We start from the raw sequence: 21,437 nt of genomic DNA, 5'->3' as shown, positions 1-21,437 counted from the left end.
GTAATTAGAAGTAAATATCACTTTTTGAAAAAAACAACAACAAGCAGAGTACTATATTTACTTTTAAATGCACACTGGGATTTTCAGGGTATGAACAGTCCACAAAGTTAAATTAGTGAAAGTGATGCTTTCAGGAAAAATCCCTCACAATGAAAATACATTTCCAATGAAAATCAGCTGCTAGTTTTTACTCTTAGAGATCTCTCCAGCAAGTATTAATAATATGGCTAAAATATCCTTCGAAGCTGATTTGCTCAAAATTATTTGTCACAGCTGATAAGACATTTGTCTTGTTTCACACACACACAAATGCAGATACACACACAGACACCATTATTGACATACCAAAGCAGTTTAGTCCAAATGAAGAGCATGTCATTGTTTTCCACTGTCAGTCAAACCCAAAACTGAACAGAGTACGAGACAGCAGCCGCCACCAGCACTATCACAAGCTAATTTGAAAAGCCCTCAGTTTCATAAACAAAAAGAGGAACAAAGCAGACTCAGTACCTTGATTTTTCTTCCTTGTCTTCTGACGCAAAGGGATCTGCAAGGCACGCAGAAAAGAAAGAAAAGAGGAAATTTCAATTGGTGTTGTAACATTTGCAGAAGACAGAAAAGGAGGAGGAGGAGGAAGAAGAAGAAGAGATGAAGGTAGAGCTTGCTATAGAATGCAATCTTTCAAACAGGCTCTCCACACAGCAAATGGGAAAGCCAGGAGCTGAAGCATAACATGCTCTAATTAAAATTGATTCATGTGGAGCTCCTAGAGAAAAAGTACTGCGCTTTTCTCTCTCTTTTTCAGTGTGGCTTCCTGTTTCACACCTGCAGCAAGCTAGTCTGTGTAAGGGTGGCTAGATACAGGAACACAAACCAAAAGCAACCATCTGAAAAATGAAGCTTTGCAGCTTTATATCGGTCCCTAATATTCAAGGGGTAAAAGAAAACACAGTGAAAACAAGGACTCGGTGGTATGTAAGGTATGAAAACCTGAACACCCCACATGGCATAACCACCACCTATCTTTGTATTACTCGGCAGCCATTCCCATGGCAGAGAATCAGGGGAAGGAGAGATTCAACCTATATTTTTATCACCAGTTCGTACCACAACACAGCCAAGGTAATCCTACTGAAATCGATGAGACATAAATGTGAAGGTTTATTTATTTTATTTATTCATTTATTCGTTTGTTTGTCAAACATGTACAAGATAACAAGTATAAGTGTGAACATAAACAAGAACAAAGGAAGTAAATACAGATAAATGGCGACAGTAAGACAGGGATGGTAGGCATGCTGGTGCGCTTATGCACACCCCCTTTAAGGACCTCTTAGGAATGGGGGAAGGGCCATGGTAGACAGTTTGAGGTTGAAGCTGTGAAGGGTTGAGTCTGTAACAACGGAGTTGGGTAGGGCGTTCCAGGCGTTGACCACTCTGTTGCTGAAGTCTTATCTTCTGCAATCGAGTTTGGAGCGGGTTCAACTGACAAACATCACACAGTGAATCCTTCCTTGAGGACTAGCAGTTAAACATATGAATCACCTCTAGTGGAAGTAGTGTGGTTACCGTGGTCATGTATTTGTAGATTTTGAACCGGAATGAAGTTTTACCCATTGGTGTGTCACATAGCTGGTCATTCACATATTTAATCAATGTAAGTATGCAAAGTTGTACGTTCTTTGTTCAACCCTGGCAATAAAGGGTGTTATGCTTCGCTTTAGTATCTCAATTCACCACACTTTGTCTTATTGAATTTTTAAATTTCTCCATAACATAACACATTTTACTTGTGATAGTTCACAACTATTTCTCCATAACATAACACATTTTAGTTGTGATATTTTTGTTCATTATATGCACTGTGGGTTATAACTTGGGAAAGAGCACAACTTGTCTCTGGGTTAAATTCCTAAAATTTCAATAATGTTGATTTAAAAAATCAAGGAAAAAGGCAAAATCGTCTTCACAAAGATAAAGGCTTCGAAAAGCATCACATAGCTATACTTGGGTTTGATATTCAGTGGTCTTCCATTAGGGCAAGAGATTCCTGGATTGTCTTGCAAGAATAACTTGCCTTCTTCCAAACCCATTGTCCCTTTTGAGATTCCTCTCACAACACCTATCCATACCCAAACCATTTCCCATTCTCATGTGTGTGCTATGCCAACTCTTACTTTACTACTGCCTGTAAATTCTTTTATATCCACAGAGCCCATTTCCCAACTGTGTCTCTTTAGTCTACAGCTGATATTTCATATTATAACATACATTCTTACCTGGAGCCTCATCCCCATAACTAAGCACCTCCCCACATTGAATTTGCCCTTTAAGCAAAATGCCACATGCCCATACTACAGCTTGCTAGAAATGTGGAGCTTCAAAGTTGAGTGGCAGATGTAGCCAAGATGCCCTTGATCACCTCAGCATGAACAGCTACTGTTCTTGATAAGGTCATGCCTTGCTATGGTGACATATATGCCTTAGTTGCATCTATATGCAATTGTTGGAATGTGCTCTGCCTTGGCCTTCCTTCGCATCTTTGGGAACTGGAATTCCCAAAGTGGAAAAAGTGGAAGTCAGGATCATACTACCTGATCCAGCAAGGGTCTATTAGATACTCTGTTTGTTTGTTTGTTTGTTTGTGGGCACTATTATTGATAATGAGATTTAAAGTCCAAAAAGATGAGGGCTGAAATAATCCTCCCTTCTGAAATATTAGCTTGACCACAGCTTAAGATCTGATGGTGAGGCCACAATTGGTATAATTAGTATGGAACAGAGAAGGGCCACTGGTCACACTTAAATTATGGAGTTTTCGTCTCAGACAGAACTGGCACTCAATCTGCTTATCTATCTGATTTTGCTGGCCTCAAGTACTAAAAATTTTCCTTGAGTCTTAAAATAGAAAGGCCAACATCAACACCTTCCAGACCACAACTAGCACATTTCATAAGTTAAAAGGCAGGTTTCGAGGCAGGTCTGCCTGAACTGAAGCTCAAGAGAAAGACTTCACTATTCATGCAGGTAAGTATGTTAAACTTGAATGCTTTGTTCTCACTAGCCGGACCCTAAGATCTGAGATCTTTCTTCATGGATGCCTACCTAGTAAGGCAAAAGGGGTGGCCACAGGGAAGAACTTGTTCAATAGTTATTCCTCCTTCCTCCACTATGCCATCTGTGAACTGAATCTTTTGGACACTTTTCTGATATCTGCTGAAGACCTTTTTAATCTAAAGGCAGTTGAAGAAAATTTATTAAGCATATCAACTATTATTTTTCCAGACGGATTTATTATTATTTTAACTACTGTTGTTATTACTGTTGTTTTTGTTTTACAGTTATTTGTTTTACTTTTTTTCTTTTCTTTTCAAAAATTGTACACTTTCAGGGAATTGTAATCAACCAAGAAATAAAAGCCGAGCAGACATGCAGAAACTCTCTGAAAGTGTAATCTTGTCTTGGAATCATAGCGTTAGAATGGAGGCAGGCAGGGGTGGGATTCTACCTGGTCAGACCAGTCCTATAGAACTGGTTGTTAAAATTCTGTGCAGTTCGGAGAACTGGCAAATCGCAGCACTGGCTCTCCCCTCCCCGCCCACTCACTCCTTAAACTGCCATGCACAACATCCAACTTGCCTGCATTGCGCCTTCGCCTAATTTTTGATAAGTTGCTATTTTTCCTTTTTTTTCCCCCAACCATCAGCTGTTCCAACTGCCAGCGGTGCCAGGAGATTTAGATTAGCTAGAAAGCAGGCAAATGTTGGATTTCTTGCTTTCTAGCTAATCTAAAAGCAGAGCTGAACCTTCCTTAGCACTGAAGCTTCTATTTTTCAGTACGGACTCAGGAAACAGATTGCAGATAGATAGATCTCTAAGAGAATCTGTGATTCTGTGAGCAACTCAATGTGCCTGCCTGCTTTGCCTGATTTTGGGTAAAAGTTGATCTTTTTAATAAAAAATTCAATATTTACATAAATATTTATAATATAAATATAAGCCACACCCAGCCAGTCTTGTGACCACCAAGCCACACCCACAATTAGGCCATGCCCACATACCTGTTGTTAAGAACTTTAAATTCCACCCCTGGAGGCAAGAGAATTATTTCTCCCAGGATGCGGGTATGGAGCTAATCCATGGCATTTCAAATGACTTCAGTCAAAATATTTGAGCAGTATTTTTGTCCTGGTGAGCAACATAGATGAGCAGTCTCATTGACAGGGCCAACATATTCCAATCCCTTTTGGATTTTGTGGGCATTTTAAGGGGCAAAATAGTTTAAAAAAATAAAGGATTCATTTTGCTCCTTAAAAACAGAAGGAGTTAGAGTTTTCAAGGGTGTCTTATATATCTTAGGTATCCATTTTGAATCTTAACCTCTTCAAAACATGGGAAGTTGAAAACACTTATGGAATGCTGGAGATTGCATAAGATCTATAAAGACAAAAGTTACTTTCATTTTACTGAATGGGAGGTTAGAAACTAATCTCAATCAAGGTAAATTAAAATGTTTCAGATGTGAATTGAACTGTCCCCTCCCTTAGGGAACTATCACATCATCTCTGTCTCAAAGACTGTGTCGAAAGCACAATGCTTTCTCATCATCATCCTGGCGATGAGTAAACAACACACTGCATTGTCACAGAAGCAACATGGATGTCAACAGAGAAGAAAATTGGTAACATCATAACCAGAAATTGTTCTTTCACCTAGTTTTAGTTGCCTCATGAAAATGTATTTGAATTTAGTCTGGATCTATGTGAATTCTTTTTCAAAAAATTATTTATAGACTGTTCAGGTCACAGTTTCGGGGATTTCTTAAAATCTACAACTTGAAATAAACAATTGAATGTACTTAACCTGAGGGAGATTGTTGTTACAGAAATTGTTAACGTATTAAAATAAAAGTGAATTGGCACTAAAAAGAGCATCCGATGTCAAACACACACAACACACACACACACACACACACACTTTGTTGATGCCAAATGTACTCTCTTTGGAAGATGCTCCAAAATTTGCAGAAATCGCTGAGATCCTTTTGTCCTTTTCACAGACAGAATAAAAAGATGACGTTCCCCTGATAATCTCAATGCACAGGGTTTATATGCAAGGAAGGACTCCTTTAGACATATGCCTCATCCATTGGTTGTTAAAGGCATACAAATAGACAGCTAATATGGCTCTTTCAGAAATAATATAACATGGATTCATCTAGATAGACCATCTAAGACATTGATATCAGTGCTGCACTAGTTGAAATTTCTAGGTCACTTCCAACAAGTAGAATGCTTTTCAATCCAATCTATAATGAATAATGATTATTACTGTAGCCAGACTATGTAACCTATAAATGACCCAGCAGATGGATTGATCCAAAGTTCAAACCAAATAGACTGTTATGTAAATCAGAAATGACAGAATACAGTGAAATTTGAAGACTTCTATGTTAGGGGCTTAAACAGAATTCCCATGACACTACTTTTTAAACTTGAACTTGCAGGTAATAGTGAAACTGTTAGGACAATTTAGTTATCTAAGCTCAGATACATAGAAGACAGCTTAGAGCAGTGGTCACCAACTGGTGGGCCGCAGCCCATTGGTGGGCCATGAGAAAATTTTGGTGGGCTGCAGAGAAATCTCACCCCCAGAGCATCCCCCCAAAGCAATTAATCCAGGCTGCACAGAAACACAAGGCTGTGCAGCCCACATGGCCCGCAGGAACCCTCCCTGCCCACTCACTCCTTACATGGCAAACTTGCCTGCTAAATTGCTATTTTTCCTTTTTCCGATTGTCATCTGTTCTGCTGTGTTGGGAGATTTAGATTAGCTAGGAAGCAGGAAATGGCTGGATTTCTTGCTTTCTAGCTATTCTTTAGATCTTTGGCTCTGCTTTTAAACACAGCCGAACCTTCCTTAGGACTGAAGGTTCTATTATTCAGTGCAGACTCATGGCAAGCAAATTTGAGAGACTAAGCTAGCCGATGGCAGATAGATAGATCACTGAATGATTCTGTGAGCAACTCAATCTTCCTGCCTGCTTTGCCTGATTTTGGGTAAAAGTTACTCTTTTTATAAAAAAATTCAATATTTATATAAATATTTATAATATTTACATCCAAGCCATGCCCAGCCAGTCACATGACCGCCAAGCCACAGCTACAAATTAGGCCATGCCCACAGAACCGGTTAGTGGTCCCTGGGATTTAAAATTATGAGTTTGGTGATCCCTGAGGCCCAAAAAGTTGGCGACCCCTGTCTTAGAGCACACAATAGTTACACACTGCATGTTCTTCTCCCACTCTTTGGGGAGGCAATGATAAAAGTAATGAAGGTGCTGATTACTTCCCTAAACTGAGGGGGGAAAGCTTAGGTTATGGTCTTCGTTCAGTTGGACTGATATCTGCTTCTCAGATACCTGGCCCCAAAGAGAATGTTCATGACTGTACAACACTTACTACATTATTACAGGTGTCAAGAGGGCATCTTCATTCAAAGCATTCTCCTCCGGAAATATTGAATTGCTAACTAGAGCATACAAAACTTTTGTTAGACCAATACTCAAATACAGCTCATCAGTCTGGAATTCGCATTGTATATCGGACATTAATGCAATTGAGCAAGTCCAGAAGTATTTCACAAGAAGAGTACTACACTCCTCTGTTTGTAACAGAATACCCTATATCACCAGGCTTGAAATTTTGGGCTTGGACAACCTTGAACTATGCCGCTTATGGTTGGACTTAAGCATAGTACACAAAATTATCTGCTACAATTTCCTACCAGTCAATGACTACTTCAGCTTCAACCGCAACAACACAAGAGCACACAACAGATACAAACTCAATGTTAACCGCTACAAACTTGATTGCAGAAAGTACGACTTCAGCAACAGAGTGGTCAATGCCTGGAATGCACTACCTGGCACTGTTGTTACATCCTCTAACCCCCACTCCTTTAACCTCAAACTATCCACCATTGACCTCACTCCATTCCTAAGGGGTCTGTAAGGGATGTGCATAAGTGCACCATCATGCCTACCATCCCTGTCCTATTGTCCTCATTTATTCGTACCTATTTCCTGTATTCTTACTCATGTTTCTACTTATACCTATTATCTTGTAAGCAATTGACATATCAAATAAATAAAATAAAAATCTGTTCCTGATTTCCTAATCAACGTATTTGTACAAATAAAGGCATTAGCTGAATCTTTGTCTTCATCCTTAGCCTTGCCAATTGAAATTAGTCTTGCAGAAAATATTATGTTCTGGATTAGGGGTCTGTGAAGCTTCAACATAGAAATTGCATTTGAAATTGATTCGGTCAAATCTCTGGATCAAAACAATCCTCTACAGTGAATTTGAAGTCAAAGAAAATTGTGAAATTGAATTAAATGCAATGAAGTTATTTCAACAACTTGCAAGCATTTGCCACATTTGTAAATTTCTTAAACAGATTCAGAAAATTGAAGCAGTTTGATTTTTTTTCTGAACATTTTTCCTGGAACTTATTAGTGATACTCTCTAAGTCAGAACAGCTATAAATAATTTCATTCCACACCACACTAAGACTTCAAGGACTGCAACCACTCTTTAAGAACATGGTGCTCATGACAATGTCTTCTTCATATCCCCTAAGCTTAGTCAACTGCTACTAATTGTCTGACCCATTGTGGAATGAGTATCTTTCATATTCCCTCAACAGAAACCTTACTACTTGCATGATTGTGGCACTTTAGCGGTGATGGAGATGATTATGTAAAGGGGACTGTCATCTGCCCATTTCCTGTTGAATAAGCTGGAGACTAGCATGTCTGGCATTCTATCAATCATACCGGGTGAATAGAAACTGACAAGCAGATCATGTGACAGAAAGGGAAAGTCTTACTCTATGAAGTCATCCCTTCCCAGATCATTGCACAGCCTCCCTGCAGGTAGCACAGGAGTTGAAGCTGGCTAAAGAGGGGAACTTTCCCTGTTAACCTGAAGCGTGCCCTGGAATATCTCCCTGGCTTCAGTCTGTGCTCTCTCCCCACACCACACCACAAGATTAGGGAGTGGGGTGACTCTAACTTTGTTAGCTAAATTTGTATGCCACTGTATCTTTTCAAATTCAAGGTAACTTACAACAGTACCATATATCATAATATGTCCTTGGTAAGAATAACCCTTTAAAAATAAACACTACAACAAAATCAATAAAATGACATTAATACAGAATCCAAGTGAAACATACCATTGGTGAACAATCATTCTAAAAGACCCTTTGGGAAAGTTTGGTCTTCACCAGTTTCCAAATACATAGAGCATGTCCTGCTTGGCAGCCCATAACAAACCCCATGGCCCACCATGTAAGCAACTGATACGCAGGAATGTGATGAGTTCACTCTATTCCATGGCTAAAGCATTGCAGAAGATCCACGCAGTTGGCAGGAGCAAGGGAGAGTACCAGAAGTGGTATTCAGCAGGTTCTGACCAGTTCTGGAGAACCAGTACTGGATATTTTGAGTAGTTCGCAGAACTGGCAAATACCACCTCTGACTGGAGATTTTACAGTATCTTTTCCCTGCCACGCCCAACAAGCCACACCCACAGAACTGGGAGTAAAAAAAAAAATTGAATCCCACCACTGGAGAGAACAAAGTGGCACTGACCTGTCAACATGCCTAAAATTGCTTCTGGCAGAACTCCATCCCACCAGGGATAGCAATTTGTGCTTCTTTTTTTTCCCACCTGGCAAATGAGAATGTTAATGGGAGGGAAAACTCAGCCACCAATCACTGCAACTTAAGTGGCCCTACGGTGAACTGCCAGGACAACACCATTGTAATTTTCACTGCCATCAAGTATAGACATAGTCATTATGAAACAGCAATTCAGCCATGAACCCGACTACATCAGCATTTCCAATTTTCCAGTAAACGGAGGAGCTGGTTAGACAGAATGGCAAAGGAGAGGCCCAGGAGCCCCTTTGTCAACCATTGGTGTCTTCTATTTCTGAAATTGGGTGGGGATTTTTAAGCCAATTGCTTAATACATAGCCAAATGCTATGTAATAATGCACAATATCCTATGCACCAGAGGGACTGCACACCCACATTTTTTGAGAGGAAAATACCTTAGAAAGGGAGAAATATTTCATAGTTTGTTGAGTTATGAAAACCAAGGAGATGATAATGGAATGGACCATCTAGAATTCTGATCAGAATAATTCTGTATTCCAACATCTTGTTCAGGCTTGTTGCTTTAAATTAAGCCTGGGAAAGAGACAAATCTAGACAATTATATAGCCCAATGCTTTTTTTTCCAAGTGGATTTGAGAAAACCCTTCCATGAAGCTTCTAATCTGCCTCATCTGTATTAGAAAAATGGTTTGTATACAGCCTTCTAATTTGTGCATTATTCTTTTCAGCAGTATAATACAGCAATGCACCTAGTTACCTGAAGAACAATCTACATTGTTTCACATTATTGAAAAGAAGACTGGTAGCCAAACTGACAATCTTAACCTCTAGGAGCCAGAAGAGCTGAAGATGCTTTTTGGGAGACAAACACTGAATTCAAGAAGGTGTCATTAGATTGCATCTTGTTTCAAAAAAGCAAATCAAGAAGTGACCAATGCAGCCATTTGGGAGTAGAAATCATCAGATGTTCATTCTTACCCATTTTTTCTGCAAAGATACTTATTACCTCAGGAAGAAAACTTCCCATTAACCATTCTCCCATAGATGTTGGCATGTTATCTCAGCGAACGGAGTAGGGTGTGTGTGTGTGTGTGTGTGTGTAGTGGCAAAATGGTAGTTGTGACTGTGAGAGTGAAGCTTTTTTGCATATGCATATATAATGAACATTAAAATGGGATGGGGCCTGAATCACATGGAGACAGCCACCATCTTGATTTTTTTTTTAACTTTGCTGCAGATCCTGCTGGTGTTTTTACAAGGAGAATGCGACCCATTATTAGGAAGGCAACAACTCTACCATGTCATTTTTCTGTATGTAATAAAACTACTGTATCTCTTTTGGCACTAAAAAGTGCCAAAGGCTGGGTTGCAAATATTCTCGCCATATGGTCAGATCCTGGAGTGTCATCCATGATGCATTGTTTACTAAGTACTGTATCTAAGTATCATCTGGCAGTGGCACTTTAGAAAGTGTTTTCATCTGAAAAAATAAATCAGATTTTTCACAATTTACAATGTTCCTGTCAAAGTCATTATCCCCTTTAGGTACCTGAAAGTTTACTGGATGCTTCAGTGGCCAAAAAGAACAGAGAAAAGGCTTTTATAACCCCACCAAATAACTTTCTCACTAAATGAATAATATTAATTTCTTTTCTCTCATTAACGTTAAAAATTATATACTCACAGTGGCTTTACCATCAGCTGCCATCCAAAGTATTGAAATAAACGGAGAAGCTGGAAAACAAAGAGGATAAGTATATTTTAGAAAGTAATAATGCTAGGAAAATGCTTGCCATTAGCATTTAATAGACATACTGGAGTGCTGCTAGTTACACTGTGCTGTATTCCATGCAACAGAATTCAAAGGAGCTCTCTAAATAGCAAACATACAGAAGAAATAGACTCAGTCCCTGAGGCCATGAGTTCAGGATTGAACCAAGGAACCAAAGATAAACAGGCCAAAAGGAAAGAAAGGGTTCCTTTCACACATAGCACTGAACTTGAATTCTTTAAATCATAGTTTGTTATGTTAGAAATTGCCTGGTTGATACACAGTGGATTAGCCCCAAGTGGGTTTGTATACATTGGCTAAAAATGAATAGCCCTCTCCACTTCCAGCAATTGACTATACAAGATGCGGCTTGGGGAAGCAGGATATGTAGGCTGAAACCCATGAGGAGAAAAGGACAAAGGATAAATAGTGAAGAAGAGGAAAAAGTTCTCCAGGGATTTACAATTATACCATCGGTGCAACTCCCTGATTGTTTAGACAAGAATCAAATATTTCATCAGACATTTTCCTCTCTTCTTCACCCAACACTGTGACTTAGAAGCCAAAGGCCCCAATTGCCAAGTAGGAAAGTCTTTGATGTGTGGGGCCATTGTTGCAGGAATATTTGTTCTGAGCATAATTTTCACTCAGTGGGCAATAACAACAAATGGAGTACATATCCACTGTGCTTAAAACAGGATCACAAGGCACACAATGGTGCACACTATGATGTTAGAAAGCTTGGGTGTATTTTTTTCATCTATAGCTCTACAAAGGCAGGCTCCAATTTCTACGGTTTAGAAATTAAATCTTTGATTGCCACCTTCACCCTCAATGAAGAAATGTCTTTATTTTAAATTTTGTGCCTCTCCAAATTGTCTCCAACTCTCCCATGGCACTGTTCTAACCAATGTCTTTTTCTAACAAATTAAACACAATTCAAAAGGAACAGAAACCTTGTAATGCTTTTACAAAATAATTAGCTGTAATAAGCACAAGCCTTGCCAAACTGTGTGAGACTTGCCAAAAGATAAGACGAGGAAATAATCTGCAAAATAAGAATCTTCAAATACAAACTCAGGATACTGGAATGTCCACGAGGCTGTAGTTTCAAAATGCCTTTGCCTTCTGCAAAGTACATTGTTTCACAACTGGCTTTATCTTTTTGAAAGAGGGGTCATTACCTTGCAGTCTTACTCCTGAGTCGCCCATGCTGTTGTAACTGCTCATTCCTATGCACAAGCCTGTGTGCACATGCACTTGGCACAGGCTCCTCGGAAACTTCCTCATCACTTCTGCCAGCCCCCACAATATCTGAAGGCAGCAGTCCAATCCCTAATGGTCCTGGCCCCTCATCTGAGTCCTTGCATTCCTCAGCCATCCACACCTGCTGCCAGCTAACCACAACAGGCACTGAAAGGAGGCATAACTGATGCAGGCATAATTATGTAGTGACACAACTCTAATACTTCAACCATCCATACAACTGGTTTTGGAACAATTCCCATTAGTAAAATATGATATTAAGGATTGAAGCACATTTTGACAAACCACAGAGCTTCAATTACTTAGAGATTCTTTGTAAAAATATTTTTCTCTGCCTTTTCAAAAATATTTGGCCTAAGGAACGGAAAGTTAACTTAACCAAAAATAAAATTACTTTATATATGGACAGACACACAGATGAATTTGAACAACACAGTTTCATAAGAACAACTTCGATGCATTATTTTTTATTTAAAAAACCACTGTGGCTAACAATAAATCAAAATATTTGTGTTATCATATTTAATTATAATGAATTAAAAATAATAGAGATGTTAAATTTGGCTATAAATGACTAACACAAAGTAAAAAAAAAACATTTTCAGTGCTGTATAAAAATTGGATCCCAAATATAAGCAGACAGATAGGAAACCCTTTCTTTGATATATACATTATAAGGAAGAATAAAAGTTAACCAGAAAAAGAGAAATAATGTTACAAACAATATTCTTATAATTTAAAACCTATAAGAAGCAGTGAAGAGAAAGGTGGACTATAGTGAAGTACTATTATTCCCATTACAACCAAGAGAGGGAAGTTATGAATGCCACCTACAAAATAGCAATAGCAGTAAGCACTTAGACTTATATACCACTTTGCAATGCTTTACAGCCCTCTCTAAGAGGTTTACAGAGTTAGCAAAATCTGTGTCATCATTTTATCAATCTCAGAAGGATGGAAGGCTGAGTCAATCTTCAGCAGGTGAGAATTGAACTGTTGGTAGTGAGCAGTGAATTAGCCTGCAATACTGCATTCTAACCAATGCACCACCACTACGGCTCTTATAGTTGTGTGTTTCTAGCATATCTGATGACATCTGGCTCTAAAGTTCTAAAGCTTCTTCCAATTTATTAGACACACTACTTTATGTTTATAATGGGATTAATGTAGGTCTGTTATCTTTGCCTGGAATTCTACAAAAGAATCTGAAAGAAGATTCACCAGACTCCATGGCAGCAGATGGAAATCATATTTACATTTTTTTTAACTGTGTAAAATAACCCAGCTTTGCTTAACCTCTAAAAACTCAGCTGTTGCAGAGAAACTTCTTCCTTCTCCAAGCCTTCCTGGAATGAGTGTGTGAATTTGCAATGTCATGAAGTCATATGAGAAAACCAGGAAATGCAGAGAAGACTTCCATCTACAAAAAGAGCCCATGCTTCCACCAGGGTTTTTAAAAGATTTAGAAAGATGAAAAGATCCCTAGTCTTTTGTTCAGTTTAGTAATTAAGTGAAACCCTCATAATGGGTTGTTTTCTTTTTTCCTGAAAAAAAGGAGGAAGGGAGACTGCACCTGGTCATTTCTGTTAGTATATATTCCTCTGTGGATCTGTTGTTACTTTAACCATTTAATCATGTCTGACTCTTGATGACTTTATAGGCAGCTGTTCTCCAGGCTACCCTTGTCAAGCACAGCTTCAATTGTTGGACGTTCAACTTTGTGTCAGATTTGATGTTATCAACCCAACGTGTTCTCTGCTTGCCTCGTCTTCTTGTTCTGCTAACCATCCCTAGCATTGTTGCCTTCTCCGATGAATTTGCACGCCTGACATGACCATACTAAATCAGACATAGCCTTATGGTTTTAGTTTCTAGCGATGTGTCTGGTGGATCTCTTTGGAGGAAAACAGCCAATTTTGCTTCCAGCAACACTCAGTGGATTGCTTATGACCCTATTAGATCAATGTCAGCTTTCAAGATCTTCTACTACTGCTTTGCATCTTTTGGCTGCCATAAGTAACGGGGGGAGGAGGGGGGATAATGTCTGGGAAGAGAGCTGGAGGTGTTACATTCTTGTGTTGTGTAAATGAGGAGTGGGAGGGAGTATAAATTCCTGCTTAAGTTTCTATTTCTCACTTAGCTTTCTTTTCTCTGCGCAGCTGCAAACCTTTATCAAAATATGCCAAGGTCAACGGACAGAGGCCTCATCACCACCCGAAGATGATCATATTCATGATCATATTCAGAACATTTCCATCACTTTGTATATGTGATTTGCGCGCCTTATTTCTCAGATTCAGAATCCTACTGATGCTACCACTTCATTTTCAGTAAAAGAATTCTTTTCTCTAATCTATGGAGTCTAAGTATTTCTTTCTTGAATTTTGAATGGAGCGCCGACTGACAATCACTGTCAGTCAGTAACTTTATGAAAACAAAGGCTCACATAATTTTAGGTGAGCCTGGCATGTATAATATGTCTTGGGAAAAGATAGCATTGTGCCACCTAGATGATTGGGATTACATAAACCCAGCTATCATAGCCAATGTCAGCTCAGATGTGGTATTCATCAGGTTCTGACCAGTTCCGGAGAACCGGTAGCAGACATTTTGAGTAGTTGGGAGAACCGGCAAATACTACTTCTGACTGGCCCCGCCCCCCATTGATTCTCTGCCATTGATCAGTCCCAGCTGATTGGCTGGGTCTTCATCTGTTGCCCTGCACAGGAGAATGGAGCTGGAAAGCAGGTCAGTGGGGTAGGGAGGGAATGGGATTTTGCAGTAACCTTCCCCCAGGAGTGGGGTGGGAACGGAGATTTTGCAGTATCCTTCCCCTGCCACTCCCACCAAGCCACACCCATAGAACCAGTAGTAAAAAAAAATTGAATCCCACCACTGTGTCAGCTGCTATGGCTATGTCAGTCCAGAGCAGACAGAATGCATCCATTTGCTTGCCCTGGCTTGAAATATTCCATTCCTATCATTCTCTAATTATCATCTGGAATGAAGGACAGTTCATATGCTTCCCTGTGCAACTTTGAGAAAATTCTCTGAACACTGCTCTTTGGCTATAACAGTAACTATTTTATAAAACAGTGCAGCATGATAAAAGATCCTTCAAACAGTAAGAAAGGTTTGAAACTGTCTGAATTTCCAATGCTTCCACACATTCAGACAGGGAAAATCTCCAGCTGCCCATCCTGACCGGACTAAAGCCATTGCTTCCTGAGTCATCTGAAAATATCCCCTTGCCAAATCTAAATACGAATTTTCAGGTAAGAACTGAAATGAGGACTTCACTATGTGAATAAGGGATGGGAAACCTATTGCTGTTTTGTTTTGTTAATATTGGTCTCTGCTCTTGTAAGAGTGGCTAGAAATTATTCTACCTTTCAAATTTATTGTTGTCTACCAATGTTAGATGGGTCAATCCAGAGGTGGTATTCAGCAGGTTCTGACCAGTTCTGGAGAACCGGTAGCAGAAATTTTGAGTTCAGAGAACCAGCAAATACTACCTCTGACTGTAGATTTTACAGTATCCTTCCCCTGCCATGCACACCAAGCCACACCCACAGAACCAGTAGTAAAAAAAATTGAATCCCACCACTGGGTCAATCTATTAGGGTTGGGGCTTAGTTTTAACCAGTAGGTAAAGATATTTATTCAGAGATTATTAGATCCAAATTAACTGACTCTCATTTCCCATCAAAGTATTTGTAATACAGGGGGAAATCTTGAAGGTATTTCTTAGTCATTTTGTTTGAATACTGCCTAAGATGATCCTAGGTAACATCATCCTGTCTCATCAATTGTTATTCAGGCCTTTTTTTTTTTTTTTGCTAAAAAGTCCACAGTTACTGTTTTGAATAACCTTTCCTAATAAACACCTTTTCATAAAAAGTAAATATTTTTAAATGTATTCATATTTACCTTTCATACACAGAGAGAGATAGGTTGAGTCAGCCTTCTATCCTTCCAAGGTCAGTAAAATGAGGACTTTGTAAGCCATCCAGAAAGTGCTATGAAGCAGTATGTAAGAATAAATGCTATTGCTATATATATTCTTTTGATCCTCGTTTCCAACTATATAACATTTGAACAGATTTGCAACTGGAGTGGAAAATAATGAATATTTGTATTGTCATTCATCGGTCCTGCAAATAATTCCATTTTGGCAGATGATGTTACTTCTAGGTCCAGAAGTCCATGTTGATTTTTATATACAGCAAAGCCGACAGGGTGATTGGGAAAATATTTGAATAGATGGCAGAAATGCAGTGTTATTATGACAAAAAGAGGAGTCAATTATCTGTGATAGGATTTATTGAATAGTGGTACATAGACCACTAAAGTGTAATTGATACCCAATTCCCCTGCTAACTTGAAAATAAAATAAAAGTTGATCTTTGGGCACAGATAAAGTTAAAAACTTCCAAAATTAGAAAAAGTTTTCTTGAATTGAAAGACTCCTTACCAGACCTGCATAAGAATCAGAGTCAATAGTAAAGAAAAAAACCAAATTGCTTACCTGAAGCAAAGTAAGATATGCTTTTGTTATTGCGTCTAAATGCTTGCTTCAGTGGTAAAAACCTGGGGGAGGGAGAGAAACAGGAGTGAAGGAAAAAGTAAGACTCATTGTGGAACAATCAGAAATAATAAACTGGAAAGAAAGTAACTTGTACAACATGCTACCTGTTAATTGCACAAATCAGCATCACAATGAAAGTGTGTTGCGCACATGCTGACGTTATACTTTGGCTAAATGAAGAGTTTGGGTTTGGGTTGTACCGATCAGATCACAGTGGTTTATTCTGTTCAATTGAAAATGAAATGTCTTCATTTGATATAATTTATCATCAACACAGTGAGAGGAATTTTCCATCAACCAGAAGAAAGATAATTACATAAGAAACTAGAGGTATGAACTCATATACTTAATACTGAATTAAAAATAAAAATGTGCATTGCCTTTAAAATTGATCTCATTTATTTCCTGGTTTATTTGTTCTTCTGTCTGGTAAAAAAAATAGTAAGGCCACTTTTTGCTATTTACTATGAGGCTGGCTTTCAACAATTGCTTAATTTTTAAATACTTTTTGTTCAGACACAATATGTGAAACTGAAAAGCACATATGAAATTGGTGTCTATTCATTACTTTAGTAGACAGTTTGCTGGTTTATATCCAAGAAGATAAGTAGGTGTGCTTCATGAATTGGAATAACTGTTAGGACCCCCTAATCTTTTTCTGTTTCTTGCAGAGTAATTAAGTAGTTATCAACTAAAAAGAAAAAGAAAAGAAAAAAGAAAAAAAGACTAAAAAATAGAAACTAGACAAAAGGCCATAACAAAAAAAAAAAAACCCATGCATAATTAGATATAAAATACTTATAAATATTAAGTATGTTTGCAATCTTAAGCAGAAGTGCAAAACATCAGTATTTATGTCTTGAAAAAAGAATATAGAGAGGAGCACTCTATAGCAGATTGCTTCATTAATATCAATAAAAATAAGACCAAATCTGACTAAAACAATGTTTAATTTTAAAATTCTTCAGAATTTTTTTGTGCTACATTTGTGTTGCATGATTTTTGCACCTCATCTTCTTTTCCACACTTTCAAATACCATTGTGGAAATGATGTACTTCAGTTTCATTGCGTTCTGAAATAATAAATCTGACGCATAACAAAAAAAACTGAATTAACCACTTGCACTGTACCATTGCATAGAACCAGAGGAAAATGAACACTAAAATCCTGTTAGAATTGATTAGCAAAAATTATTCTGTACTTTTAATTTTTTCCTCATTTCTTATTCCCTTATTTAAAATTTTAAATAAAATTGAGAATGCCCCAAAAGATAATATGGTCCAATTTGAAATTTCTCAAAGAAAACTAGAAAGATTGGAAACAGTACCACACACTTTTTATTTTTAGAATTAATTCCTGTAAATGTGCCAAAACATTTGAAACTTGTAATCAATTCTTCTGCAAAGTACATTAAGCAGAGCTAAATTTCCCATCAGGAGGCAAGCTTTCTCTGTCTCCCTCCCTTGAACTAGTCATATTTAACTTAGCAACTGGAGTAATCAAGGAATAGGAGTACCGGCAATGAAGACAAACATTGTTCCCAGTTTATCCAAACTTCTACAGGTAGTTTTATATAAAGTTTCGGGACAGTTGTTATGAGATGTCTTAGGATCTATGAAGAAACATATCAGGCTGCCTACCCCTTCTGAGTTCTGAATAATTTCACTCCTAGCTTGAATTGAAGAACACTGAAATGATGGGTATGAAACACCTCTGGTCAAGGCTAGAGATAAACAGTGTGGAAAAGCAACCCACAATTGAAGCAGAATTCAAGAGAGCTTGAGATGTGCCCTTTTGTGTGTAAATTTGTTTTTGTGCAATCTGACAGGTGAGGTCTGGTTTGCTGTTCTTGCTGTATTTCTATATTTATACTATGCATATTATAATAATGTATCACATTATAAAGCTAAGCAAAGTTTCTAATGCACAGTTGTTGAACCTTTTCCCAATCAGCCAAACATGTCACAAAACATAAGCTACAACTCCAGATAAATACAATTATAGTAGACAATCTTTCAAAAACACGAGTGCATGCACAGACAGAATTTTAAAAGCAAATTATCGATATTGCAAATTCTGACAACAAAGACTATACTCATTTGTACTTTGTTTTGATTGCAGTAATAAAACCTTTATTCTATACCTGAACTGTTCTGTTAGCATTTCTTCTACATTTCACTATGAAAGTTAAACACCATCTGAGTCCAATGAGCAGGATAAAAACCCAGAGGAAAAGATTTCTGTCCTTAGATTTCAATACATGCATTGAAGGCAGTAATTCAGAAATAAGCCCCTTTTCAAACAAGCTGACTTATTTAAATCTCTCTCCTTGAAATCAGTGGGAATGTAAAATGTTTAATTCTCTCCGGGCCATGCCCTATCTTCTCACTACTTATCTGCACTGCAAAACTGAAGGAAAAGAGGAAGTCACACTGATCTTTGAAAAAAGGAAAACAACAAAAGTGAGCAAATGCCTGTTCTCTATAATTAATTCCAAACAATTATTTTACAGTTGAAGTAAACACCAGAATGGCATTTGAGTTTTAAAAGGAGCAAATTGCACATACCGGAGAGCTAGGGGTTCTAAAGAATCTGCCAGAGGTCCCACCTTCTCCACTTTCTCAAAGGAGACAGGAAACTTTACTCATTTCTTTGAGTAAGAAATGTTCTGCAATGAAAGATTACACAAGAGGAAGCTGGAGGAAAAGTCTTGAGGAGGCAAACCAAAGGCAATAGTTTTGTTGGTATGACAACTGTAGAAAACCATTTGACCAACAGGCTTATTGCTCCAAATGAAGACATAGCATGGAGTTTTTCTCATTCAAAGTTGGATGAGCTCAGTTTATAAAACGAATGCAAGAAAAACTTGTGTAATTCATTTGTCGTTCATTTCAATGATACATTCATGGTACAAAATTAGGACAAAAAATAGCTTTTTTAAAGAAGATTGGCAGCCAGTTGTATTAATCAGTTATTTTTCTTAAGATTAGAACAGTCATCTTCTACTCCCTATTATTTATTTGTGAGGGAACATTTTAAAATTACCCAGAGAGGTTTTGTTGATATTTGTACAAAATATTTTGTACAAAGGAAATATAAAGGCATATTCTCCCTGGCAGAGCTGGGAGATCAAAAGCTCTCCAAATGTTACAGTGTTGGAGTTTTAGTCCAACAACTGGGTTTCCAGGAGTACAGGGCTTTGTGCCCTGGCAGTTCTTCTAAAGCATCAGTTCAGTTGCTATCTTGTTAAATGTCTGAGAGATCAATAATTTGCTGCCCTATCAAAGAGCGAAACTGTCAATTGTCTGTGGAAGCAAAGGACAAGCAAAGATCTTCATAATGTGCATTCAAAGTGCATTCTCATTTCTTACTTATGTGCCGTTTGTTTGAGCTCTTTTGTGTTAGCTCATGAAGGCAGGTTGGTTAAGATCACAATCCAACCCAAGAGTTTAATACTTGTTCTTCATTATGTGATTAAAGGAGGTTGCTGCTTACATTACTTCACTTAAATTAACAGAGATGGACATGTTGATATTATTCCCAAAGCTGCAGAAGAAGAACTTCAGATATGAACAAGCACAGCACTTCAGTATTATTCATTAAAGCACAAATGATGCCTTTCAGGATTCAAACATGAGCCAGAAAAAAAGAGTTGCAAATATTTGAAGTTCATTTCTATTTGAAACCTCTTAAGAAAACTACCGTTTATTTTCAGAGTCACAGAAGGTGTGACTCACTTCTAAATCTTTTTGTGCACTACAGAATTTATACTGCATTTAGAGTGTCTTCTTAACAATTGAGAAATGTGATTGTAACACTCTCCATAATACAACTAGGTATATTTTAAGGGGTTGTTTTTTGCTTGTTTTAACGACATTGCTTTTACAATGAACTCAAGGAAGAAGTGTCGTTATTTATCACTTCATTATACTTATGAGAAATTGCTACTGTGATTATCTAATCCTTTTTGGTACAAATTTAGCAGCTTAACTAATTCACTGCATGAAGGGTATAGTCTTAAGAAAAACAACTTGATAATCAGTTATTTACTGAAGAATTATTCCCAGAACCAAACAAACAAATTGCAGGCTCCCATACTAATTTAACTACATATCGGAAAAAACAACTAACAACTCCTTAATGTTGGAGCTGGCCAATACCTAGGAGCAACAGAAATTTTGGTTTCTCACCTGGGAATTTTTGATTTAGCCAATCATGGATGATCAGACATAAGTTATATATAGATGTAGATCAGGGGTCTTCAAGCTTGACAGCTTTAAGACTTTTGGACTTCAACTCCCAGAATTCCTCCTCCAGTCATGATAGCTCAGGAATTCTGGGAGTTGAAGTCCACAAGTCTTAAATTTGCCAAGTTTGAAGACCCTTGATATGATGTATATCTTATATATCCAGGAAGAGTTAATACGCTTTTCATGTTTTAAGTGATTTCAATTTCACATATCATCCAAAAGCAAAACAGTTGTTTAATTTAAGGTTAGCTAAATAAGTCAGCCTCAAAATTCATTGAGACATGCTAAAGTTGCAAAACCACATCATGGTTTATGGAGATATTTAATAGCTTTTCAGAAACTTAATTCTACATTTTATCCAGTTTCTAGTTTCAGAAAATGTGGCATATTTCAAGTAACAAGGCAAAAATTTCAGATCTGTTTATCCCCAAACTCATAAATCTAAAGCTAGAGGAAAGCAAACAAAGAAACGTTTCTGGAAATTGAAATGCTGAAAATCTGTCAATCAATCTCTCAATCACAGTTAGCTGAACACCTGAAAGATGCTTCATTAACCTGACCTGAACCAATAAAGAAGCCTTCATTTCAATGGGATCTCATGATTACCATGCAAGACCAAGAAAGAGATAGGTCTTCTTTGATGAGCTGACTACAGGTATACAATCAGGTGAGATCCAAAGCATTTCCCCACTTTGGATCCACATACTGCACAGTATGCAAGGGATACCTTGCTGGAGAAAGATCCATATTACTTTTTTTTTTCCTGTAGAATTATTGAAGCTTTTTTTCAATTCAAGTTTTTCCTATTTCCCTACTTTCTATTAAACCAAGAATGGGCAACATGTAGCAGTCCACACACAGTTTCTATTCAC

At 37.8% G+C, this 21,437-nt stretch overlaps 1 protein-coding gene across 3 annotated transcripts in view; it reads right to left on the bottom strand.

Moving 5' to 3' along the window:
* Positions 1-18,991, bottom strand: part of IPCEF1 (interaction protein for cytohesin exchange factors 1) — a 43,973-nt gene extending 24,982 nt beyond the window's left edge. Inside the window, exons 1-4 of one of the 3 annotated variants that reach the window (XM_026705031.2) lie at positions 18,883-18,980; positions 16,255-16,316; positions 10,374-10,423; positions 511-547 (exon numbers count right to left, since the gene is read on the bottom strand). In XM_026705031.2, the coding sequence (XP_026560816.1) occupies positions 511-547; positions 10,374-10,397 (61 nt within the window). In that variant the 5' untranslated portion in view covers positions 10,398-10,423; positions 16,255-16,316; positions 18,883-18,980. Of the gene's footprint in view, positions 1-345; positions 468-510; positions 548-10,373; positions 10,424-16,254; positions 16,317-18,882 lie in introns of those variants that run through there. The other 2 variants (XM_087939307.1, XM_026705032.2) reach the window with 2 other exon arrangements.
* Positions 18,992-21,437: the final 2,446 nt, after the last annotated feature.

The sequence above is a fragment of the Pseudonaja textilis genome, chromosome 1 (genome assembly GCF_049901715.1).
Source record: "Pseudonaja textilis isolate UNSWEBS1 chromosome 1, rPseTex1.2, whole genome shotgun sequence".
NCBI classification, from domain to species: domain Eukaryota; kingdom Metazoa; phylum Chordata; class Lepidosauria; order Squamata; family Elapidae; genus Pseudonaja; species Pseudonaja textilis.
This window is presented reverse-complemented; position numbering and strand designations above follow the sequence as displayed.